General features: G+C 41.9%; 1 protein-coding gene across 14 annotated transcripts in view; it reads right to left on the bottom strand.

The window, feature by feature from the left end:
* Window positions 1-501: 501 nt before the first annotated feature.
* Window positions 502-11240, bottom strand: part of LOC143288603 (E3 ubiquitin-protein ligase TRIM56-like) — an 84167-nt gene continuing 73428 nt past the window's right edge. For all 14 annotated transcript variants that reach the window (XM_076597251.1, XM_076597253.1, XM_076597254.1 and 11 more), the window contains 2 exons: window positions 9666-11023; window positions 502-4391 (listed from right to left, as the gene is read on the bottom strand). In XM_076597251.1, coding sequence (XP_076453366.1) covers window positions 4336-4391; window positions 9666-11023 — 1414 coding nt within the window. In that variant the 3' untranslated portion in view covers window positions 502-4335. The remainder of the gene's footprint in view (window positions 4392-9665; window positions 11024-11240) is intronic.

Raw genomic sequence — 11240 nt, 5'->3', positions numbered from 1 at the left:
AGTAATTTCCCTTTTTTTTACTGTCTGCACCAAAACGTTTGCAAAATAAAGAAAACTTCCATGCTTAGCAAAATAAGTTCCTGTTTGAACAAAAAATGATAATAATGACTGCTCTTGTTGTTGGGTCAGAATATCAGATCAAAGTGCCAAATTTAGAGAATACAAAACATATAAATATAACAGTAAATGCAGTTTGCATATAATTAGGCTTCATTTTTTTTTTTTTTGTGCCCATCCCAGAGGTGCAATATTGTTTTAAACAATATGACTGGAAAAAACAATTTTTCCTATTTTTATGCCTAATTTGGTGTCAACTGACAAAGTGTTTGCAGAGAAAATGTCAATGTTAAAGTTTACCACGGACACACACACACACACACACACACACACACAGACAACCGAACACCAGGTTAAAACATAGACTCACTTTGTTTACACAAGTGAGTCAAAAAAAAAAAAAAAAACACCCACAGAAAAGAAGAGAAAAATAAAAACGTCCAAAAAGATGATTTCACTTTATTTGATTATCTTTCATTCAAAAATACTTGATCAAGAGACCAAAAAGCACCAATTTGTAGAACTCTCTCTTCCCCATGGAAAATTCTTTTTGATTATTTATAACACCAAACTACATACTTTCCTGATCACAAGAGGGGACTAATAATACTTTCACAAAAACATATCTCCCTCTTCTAATTAATTTGAAAATAAGATTAAAATTGCCAACCAAGCTTGCCTTAACCATAAAGCACTGTGCTGATATAATATGTCTTGATAAAAGAGACAACCCATTTTAAAGCTTGAAAACTCATTCTTTCTTAGGTGTAGGTGAAAAGCTCACATAAAAAATATATATTGCACAAAACTGAAAATTAAATCAAGGAAAGCCACAAATAAAAGCTAGAATTTGATGAATGGACAGAGACTAATATTATCATTATTAACAATAACATTAAAAGACAACAAATATATGGATTTTTCATTATAATTCTGACTGGGGAAAAGCATCTGACAATATGCTTATTTTCCAGCTTTTACTCCAAAACGGATGGAGAAAAAAAAGCTCTCAAAGCAACATGACAATTGAAGCAATGATAGCATTTCCCATCCAAATTGATCATTATTTTCATATTAGCATACAATAGCCTCTTTTAGTTTTAGCAATATCATTCGAATATACTGTACATAATTATACTGATAACTTCAGGATGGCATATTTTTACTGCCATGTTCCAGATACTATGTATATACAGATTTGATAACAAGTAGAACTTTGGTAGACACATATAGAAACATACACAATGTGCACTTTCACAACACAGTATTACAGTAGCAAATATTGCACAGAATCCGACCATTGGTGAGAAACACTTCAGTAATACTCTCAAGGCACAAAATTGTCAACGCTTTAAATAGAAATATTGAGTATACTATTTATAATGGAGAATAAAAATGTCCACAACATTTGATGAAACAGATCAACCACTGTAGCACCATCAAAGCAACCCAGTTACCAAATGTTACACACTTTAATGATAATGAAAAAATCCAGGTTTTACTTTTGAGCCAGGACTATTTCCATAAAAATTGTATTTTCAATAAATAGCTTTAAAGTACACTCAATTTGCAAGAAAAAACTTGTGCAAGATAAAATCCCAGGCTTACCATTTACATTCAAAACAAAATATCAAAATATGTGTATAAATAAATGAATAACAGCAAGAATATAACTAACATAAAAGTAGACAACGTACCAATCGAAACTGTGAATCTTGGATTCTTCCTGCAACATACTCAGAAACAGTGTCTTCTGCAAGAAATTTGAATATGATAATAAATCCTGAAATAAAATTTTAAAAAGAAGAAAAAAATAATGTCATTCTCCACTGAAGCAGCTTACTCTTGCATGCTTTCATATCTCGGTTGGTTTGTGTTTTTTTCTCCAAAGTAAACACAGCAAACAAAAGCAAGAAAGTAATCAGACCAAAATATTCAATAACTAGAGCAACCACATATTACAAAGAGAAGATGTAACTTACAACTGATCGTTGGCACTATACAGGATGTGAGTATGAGTAAGGAGAAAGGCGAGAACTGATTATAAACTGAGACAAAATTCTAAAGCGGTTTTTACTTTCCCACGCCTGCAGACACGATTTCCTCTCCAGAAATTCGTATCTTTGCGTCCTCGTCTGCCTCTGTCTCCGTAACGAACTCCTTCAGGAAGAAACCATACAACTGACAGGAAACTAGCATGGTGACAAGCTTAACGGCAAGATGCCATTTTTTACATCGATTTTTTACACAGGGAAACACAAACGTCTTACTCAAAACGCATTGTAAACGTCAGCATGGGCAAGACAATACCGTTTCACATACAGGATTTCCACGTGTCTTCTTACTCAATACATTCCTCCTTTGACCATCAGGAAAAGAAAACAGACATCGACTAACCTTTTTTTTTTCCAAGATGCAAGGTGCCCCACTTATACTTGACTATTTTGTTTTCGTTTCGTTTTTGATCGGCATCCCCGAACCAGCTTGCTGCACAGTCGTCCGCTTGTCCAGACACACTGGGAAGCAGAGCTGCCAGGATGCTCACAAGCTCACAACACATCTCAAGCTTCACACGACCATGCTGACGTGATCAGCATGAAATCAGCATTTTGATTTCGTGAGAGCTAACCGCCATTTTTCATCCAGAATTCAAAATGGTTAAAGTGTCCGGGCAACTTGCACTAAATCCGAAATCCGCGAAATATTGGTACATGTGTGAAGCACTTAAGGGCGATCACACCTGCAGCAACAACACCCAACGAAAGTCCATCACCACGATTCTTTCTCCATCACCTCAACCACCACCATTAGACCAACAACAAAAAAAGTGGTAGGGAAAATGACTCATCAATCCACACTAGACCTTTGATCAAAGTCAGTCCCGGCATACTTCTTGGAATGAAGCGATCCATAACTTCCAAGCGCTAAAGATATTTTCGTCCAAGTCGTCTTAGCATACTTCTTTCAACATTCCTTTATATTCATGACAACCAGAAGTTCTTGAGTGTAATGGAATGTTTCGCACAACACTTCTTCTTCTTCTTTCGTATCTGCCCGCCTTCATCAAGTTGAAGATTCTCTGACACTCGTCAGTCCAAACATTTCATGCCGCAACATCGGTTCAACACTTGTCATGGGCTCGTTCTGCTCTGTCTACTTTATTTCCACTGGTATATAATTCTTTTTTTTTTTTTGTACTGGCCATAATCTCTCTTTATTTTCTTCTTCAAATCACAAGTCCTCGTTGTTCAAACACTTCATGGAGGACCCGACTGAAGGTGTCACGGCAAAAAAAAAAGAAAAAAAAAAAAAAAAAAAAAGCAAAGCTCAACCTACATTACGATCCAAAGCACATCAAGTACAGTTAAAACGTAGGTTATCGTTCAGCATTTAACTTCAAGACGTCAGATTCTTCCATTGTACACGTCTTTAAAACTACGACAATTCGTCCAGGTGGAGGTCTTGTGGCTGCGCAAGAGGAATTAAATCGGTCAGATGGTGCACAGCCGTTTCTCTTACATTGCATCGGCAAACTTGTGAAATGGTTACATAAACATTGGTACTTCAGGTGTTAGTGATTTCTGTCATATAATGTTGATATGTCCTGTCCTTAGTTATTGCACGAGACATTTTCTTACACACAAAAAGGTTTAAACTGTAGTATATCTATGAAGTAATTCAGTAATTAGCAGACACTTTCTTTACATTTTCCGCCTTCTAAACGACGATGCTAATTCTGTAAACATAACATTACTTAAAACGTAAAAGGCTAAATAAGAGTAATAGGCAGTACGAAGCTAAAATCTCTGAAACAAGTGCGAGCTGCATAATATATCACATAATGCTACAAACACTGTGAATATTTACTGCGATGACAAAAGCAAAAATTGACCGGTATACCCGTGAAAATTTTTTCAATGCGCAGCTTTGCACAAATTAATACTCATTAGCACTTATGGGTACATCTGTTTATCAAAATCCTTCAGATTCATCAATTCTTGCCCCAAAAGTTTCGTCATATGTGAAGAACAGACGTGTATTAGCAGTTAGCCGATTAGACCTGCTAACAAAATCCATTAGCAACTTCACATTCTCAACATCACGTCACATGCTTCTGACGCCACTCTGACCCTACACCACCAACTCTGAAGCCAACAAAAGACATCTTTCAAAATTCACCGACTATTAAGTCTCTCTGAAAATCTGTTAACTGTCAAGTTGTTTGGGTTTAGTTTCGGTGTTTTGGGGTTGCACACTACATCCGGGTAAGTTGTGACGTCACGGCCTCGTCGAGATTCCATAGCGGCTAGTGGAACCCAGAGTAGAACGAGTCGCTGAAACAAGAAGAAAAACTCTAGGGTTAACCAACTACTGAGAGACAGGTAAGGTTAGTTCCGGTGCACAGATGGAGGGTTAGATGAAACTTCCGGTACACTGAGAGTCATGACAAAGTCTCTTTGAAATACACTGTGAAGCCCTACACTGCGAAGCCTCTTTGGAGTACGACATTGTCGTCCATTTATTCCGTTACGTTGTGATATCAGAGCATACATCTCGTGAAAACTCCAGTAGCTTCGAATTTCAAGATTTCCATAGAGGACTTGACAAAACCACTTCATCAATCTGTCACTAACTGATTTCCTTTCGGTCCCTCCGAAATTCCGCTCACACTTCGGTTTTCCAGCTTTCTTCTTCTTCTTCTTCTTCTTTCATAAGCATAAGAATTATCAAAAAGAATGGCAACATGATTTTCTTTTCTAATTTCATCAAACGCGGTTGATGGGATGTAGTTCATAAATTTGAAAGAAAAACGGAATCCATAAAACTGGGAAGAAAACACCTTTTCAGTTTTACTTTTAATATAATTCTCCACAGACCTGTTTTGTACATTATCGTCTGAACATCCTTATTATATCGTTATTCAAAACTGTGTAGACTCAGCAGCTAAACATCTTGATAGCACTATGTGGCTTATTGAGGCAATTATATGAAAATCTAAAATCGTTCCTTACATGAAATACTAACCTGTTGATCCTATATATGTCAGTACATTCACACAAAATCAAATCATGCAAAGAAACTACTGGATGAGTGAGAAAACTATTATCACTGTTAAGGACAATACAGAAAATAGTCATATAGCACTGAATGAAAAATGCACAAGTGACAATGATGCACACAAAGTCTGTGATGTCTACATCACTAAATGAAAAAAAGATGTTCTGATGTCACTGAAAGCAACATCATGTGAACCTGTGTAAGTGACACACACACACAAATCCAAAAACATTCAACACATCGACATGAGTTAACAATTTTTCAAAACAAGTATGACACAGCACCGAAAAAAAACTCACAACCCACCCCCATGCTGATTTGACGCAAACCTGTGCAGTCACCAAATTTACACTCAAGCTTGATATATCTTGAGGCAAAACAAGTGACAATGCTACAACCTTCATAAAGCCAATTACACAAGTGACAATGCTACAACCTTCATAAAGCCAATTACACAAGTGACAATGCTACAACCTTCATAAAGCCAATTACACAATGTCCGTGTCCATACCACCATCTTCCTTCAGTTCTGACAGTAGTATAATTTGAACATTTTACACATAAAAAATAATAATAATAATAATAAAATAATAATAAAAATCAATTTTTGGGGTCATCACACAATACACTGAACTGCATTGTTGTTTTGATATGTAAAATGTACAGGAGTGCCTAAGAGTAATCGTTGCTTTCAACCACATGGACTTTTTCCTTTCACGGAAAAACAGGACAATCAAAATACATTACAAATCCGATGTTTCCCAAAACTAAATCATTTTTTTGTTCACTTTACAGGTGAAACAAATGGACGATTAGAATAAATTTTAACTGTAATGTGTTCTAAATGAAAATCTTAGATTACAAAAAAAAAAAAAAAAAAAAAAAAGATCTAACATCCAAGTTAAATTCAGCAGTTTCAACAAAATATTTTGATTTTAGTTTCCACAAATTCAAATCCCTCCAGTCAGCAAAGTCTTTGGTGACATCAAAACACAAGCAGTTCAATTACAAATCCTCATGTATACACTTTTATTTCAATAATATGTGCGTACGTTTTGTTACTTCACAACAGTTCAATGAAAAACAATCAATATTCAGTACATTAATAGGTTATTATAATAATATGAGTAGAAAATTAGAAGAAGTGGATTATTTTTTTAGGAAAGAATCATACAGACATTATATCGTTTCACATGCAAACAAATATACCTGAAAAAAAATGTCATGGGAGTACAAAACATATGTATGTGATCTTTAATTCACAGCATGGAAATTCTTTACAAATCAGGTATTCTTGGTCTGAAATTTGGTCATATCAGATAGAATATATGAACTGAAATGAACAGACAGAAAATCACAGAGAGAATAGAGACAAAAAGATGTTCAAACAAAATGTGACTTTTCAATAAATACATAAAACAGGTATTGTCGAATAAGTCAGTCAAATCATGAAGAAAATTAAATCAATTGATCTCTCTCTCTCTCTCTCTCTCTCTCTCTCTCTCTCTCTCTCTATATATATATATATATATATATATATATATATATATATAATATACTCTATATATAGAGAGAGAGAGAGAGGGACAGAGATGCATGGCTGTATATTGCATGTAACAAATAGAGAGACAAGCACAGAGAGACGGACAAATAGACAGAGAAGGATGAATTAACTCAGTGTTGCAACACAAAGTGTCGGATTCTGCCAGCATCTGCTGCAAATCGAAGAACACAACGCCCACCTTCTGGAAAAAAGAGGTATCTATAGCAGTGTAACACAGAGCATCCATGTGCAATATGACACAGCACAACCATGTCCTTGCACACAGCAAGCAAGTAACAGCTATGTAATAGCAATAATCGTAACACAGCACCCACATACCGTGTCCCTATACACAGCACAACCACGTTCTTAAACACTGCAAGCAAGTAACAGCTATGTAACTCACAGCAATAATCATAACACAGCACTCCATACTGTGTCCCTATACACTGCAAAGTGATGCAGCAGTGTAGCTCGAGGGGGGTGATCAAGCCGAGTGTTGGTCCAGTGGTTAAAGCGTCCGCCCAAGAAGCGAGAGAATCAACGCATAGGATCGAATCCCACGTTTGCGCATTGCCAGAATTTTCTCCCCCCCACCCCCCTCACTGGACCATGAGTGGTGGCCTGGACGCTAGTCATTCGAGTGAGACGATAAACCGAGGTCCCATATGTAGCATACATGTGTGTGCGCGAATGTGCGCGTGACTGAAGCCTGACTGAATGACACAGGAAACGAATGATGAGCGTCTGAAGGTAGCCCTCAATCGGCTGTTGTGCAAATGATTGTGTTTGTAAAGCGCTGATAGTTTGGTCTCTGACCGAGTACAGGTGCTGCATGAGCATCAATATCAATCAATCAATCAATCAATGTGCAACATCACACAGCACAACCATGTCTTTACACAATGCAAAAAAAAAGTTGTTCCCACACATCAGATCCAGGCAAAAAGAAGAGCAATATGCAGCAAGTTCTTCTGAGCACTTCAACAGAATAATGCCCAAGTACAGAAAAGCAAAATATCAGGCAGGTGCTCAACGCCGAGCATACACTCTACACCCACAAACATGAACACGGGTTTCTTTAACATGAACAGGTTTGCAGTATGTACAACAAAGGGATTTTACAGGCAAAACGAGAAATCGTTTTGATTAAAGAGACTTGATGATACGTCTGCAAAATGAATGTTCAAAAATAGATAACTACGCTGAATGTAAAGTTAAACCAACTTCAGGGCAAGCTACGACGTGTCTTTTGATTTAATAAGCTGAAAGTTAATATGTTGTAAACTCCTTGTTTTTTTTAATATAATTTGTTTTATTCAAAAATCAATGATTTCACTGATATGTACCACCGCATCTTGGATTTTTGCAACTTTCCGGTCATTTGTGTGTGTGTGTGTGTGTGTGTGTGTGTGTGTGTGTGTGTGTTTTCCTTCTGCAATGACGCCAAGAATCCCGTATTTACTCTTGATCAAAACCATGATTCGACTTCTCAGTACGAATACACATTTTACTTCTCTTTACTGTGACGAAACTGTTGCTAAATTTACACAGTTTATGTACAGTTAGGCATGTATGCAGACGAAAATGTTGCAAAATGTACACAGTTTATATAAAGTCAGGTGCGTGCGCAATCTGCGGCGCCAAAATGCATAACAAGAAATATTTCCACTTCATGTGCATTCAAAACAAAAATAAAACATTCCATGCGCTTTGAGTTGATACATATTGTGCACGTTGAGTAAACAGTTCAGCAGCGAAATAGTAAAATAGCTTGACGTTCAGTTTGACGTTCAGTGTTTTAATTAAACAACTGGTGGTAGTTAGGGAGGAGGGAAGAGGGTGGGGCTTCAGCTTTCGAACAAGAAATAGAAGATAGAAGTGAGTGGAAGCGAGGTACGGTGGGGTGGAGTGGCCTGCCTATGCTATTGCACAGTATTCAACGACACGTGCAGTCTCAAAAGATCTTGAAGTTTATGACCCACACAGTCAAAAAGAGAAAAAGACAATAGTGGGATGTTGTGTATGAATGGTGGACGAGTCCCAATGTAAAGTGGGACGTAATAATTGCTGACATACTGTGCAAAAGTTTCCCCCTAAAAAAAACGATCTTGTTCGTCACTTGGACTCGAAAGGTCGGTCCATTCTTCAGAAGTAGGATGGAGACAAACCCTGAGTGAAAATGAAAAAGAAAAACTTGGATTTGAAAAGCTAACACTTTTACAGGGAAAGAGCCACGAACAACTTAACCCCAAAACTGAGGAATGTGGGGTGGAGGGGGCAGGGAGAAGGGGGGCGGGTGGGGAGGTCGGGGGGAGGGGAGTTCAGCTATCCTACCTGACAACGCTACCCCTCACACAACTCCACCGCAAGACCTATCAGTCTACATCAGTCCACCCGGCTTGAGCCAAGGCATCAACCACCTGGACCTACACCGGCACATCAAACCAGGCAGTCAGTGGAGGGGGTGTGGAGGAGGAGATAGAGGAGGAGGGGGAGGGGAAGGTGGAGGGGAGGGAGGGACCTGAGCAGGAGTCTAGCAGGAGGGAGGGAGGGAGGGAGGGAGAGGAGTTGGGTGTGGTTCAATGTGAGGTGAAAGTAAGGGGCACCGTGCTGTGGTGGTAATGGTTCTCTTCTATGCTGCTGCTGTAGGTCAGCAGGGGCCCATACCCGTCAGGGGCCGAGACCACCGTGGTGGTGGTGGTGGTGGCGGTGGGGTTGTAGGTGGTGGGTCGCACCGACACCTCCACCGGCTGCCGCATGCGTTCACGACGGCGTCGCGCGCGGCGCGCGCTCGCGGAGAGGTTGGGGTCCTGGGAGGTCCCTCCCCAGCCCGCGCTTTCGTCAGGGGTCGGAGTGGACTCCTCGTGAGTCGGGGCGACCTGCTGGGAGGAGCGTGTGTTGCTGGCCTTGTTGTCCGTGTGCAGAGCGTCCGTGCCTGTGGCCACCGTCTGCCTGTTCCCTCTCCCCCCACACCACCCTCCTCCTTCTCCTCCTCCTTCCTCACCTTCCTCCTCGCGCGCCACGGGCAGCGTCTGGATGTAGCGGGACACCAGGCGGCTCTGCTTCTCAGACGTGGGGTCCGTCTGCGTCTCCGTGGTACGGATGTTGTGGGCGTTGTTGCTGCTGGTGGTGCTGCTCTCGGCGGGGAGGGAGACCTGGGTGAGGAGCCCCCGTTTGGGAGGTCCGTCCATGTCCTGGAGGAGGCCCAGCTCCATGCTGCCCGGCATGAACACCACCTGCTTCTGCACGGAGCTGGGCAGGTCTTTCAGCGTCACCTCTGCCAGGCAGCTCAGCTTGTCCTGCACCTGCTTCTTCAGCAGCAGCAGCTCAATGTCCTTGCCCTTCAGCACCAGCTCCGTCAGGCTGCACGTGCTCTTCAGCGACTCCAGGTTGGTCTGCATCTCGCCCTTGCGGTTGACGTACTCCATGACCTCTGACCCGTACATGGCGTGCAGCTCGTCCACCAGCTGCTTCTCGCGGCTCCGGATGTCGGCGATGAACTGGATGGCCACGTCGTGGATGCGCTGCTCCGCGTTCTTGATGATGCCCTCACACTTGGCCAGGATCTCCAGCTGCTTGTCGTAGACGTCCGTCTTGTTCTTGCAGGCCGTCAACAGGTTCTGGATGTCCTCCTTGTACTTGGACACGGCCTCGGAGAACTGCGTGATCTCGTGGTCCTTGTGCTCGTTGAAGGTGCACAGCACGCAGATGCACGTCTCGCACGGCTCGCAGAAGAAGCGGACCACCTCGTCCTGGTGCTCCTTGCACTCAATGTCCTTCTCGATCTCACAGTCGAAGAGGCTGTGGTCCTTGGTGACCTTGGTGTCCCGGTGCAGGTCCACGCACGCCTTGCACAGCAGCTTGTTGCAGTCCAGACACTTGGACGTGGCCTCCCGGTGCTTGCGGTTGACCAGCTTGCAGATGTCGCAGAAGGGGAACTTGGAGGGCCGCTGGCGGGCCACCACCTCGCCCAGCGAGGACACCAGGAAGTTGTCTGGCAGCTTCTTCACGCCCCCTAGCGGCAACTGCGTGCGCTTGCGGCAAAGAGGGCAGGTGAACTCTCTGTAGTCGGTGTACTTCTTGTAGCTGCACTCGGACATCACATGGTTGTCGATGCAGCCTTCGCAAAATGTGTGCAGGCAATCCAGGCTCTTGGGCGACTTGAAGCCTTCCAGGCAGATCTTGCACGTGAGGAACTCGTCGTGGATCTCCTGGGCGAGCTTGTTGCCCGCCACGGTCGTGGACATGTTGCTGCTGCTGTTGCTGCTGCTGCTGTTCCTGCTGTTGGTGTTGTTGGTGTTGGTGCCGCCCAGGTCGATGGCCTGAGTGAAGTAGCGCTCACGTTCCTGGCGCCGACGGTACCTGCAACAGAGCCACGCTGTTCCTGTAACCAAGTTCGTAATCCTGGAAGAGTTTTCCTTCTCAATGGCAGCAGTGGCTACCAAGCAAACTAACCAGCACAACAACAACAAGGGTGCTGGTATGATCAGCGCGCGCACACACACACACACACACACACACAGATGTTCACTGTCAGGTGTTGTGCGAAACGTTCCAATTAAATGCACTCCAACAACTC

This window comes from Babylonia areolata, chromosome 12, assembly GCF_041734735.1.
Source record: "Babylonia areolata isolate BAREFJ2019XMU chromosome 12, ASM4173473v1, whole genome shotgun sequence".
NCBI lineage: Eukaryota > Metazoa > Mollusca > Gastropoda > Neogastropoda > Buccinidae > Babylonia > Babylonia areolata.
The sequence above is the reverse complement of the archived record's forward strand: the minus strand, read 5'-3'. Positions and strand labels throughout refer to the sequence as shown.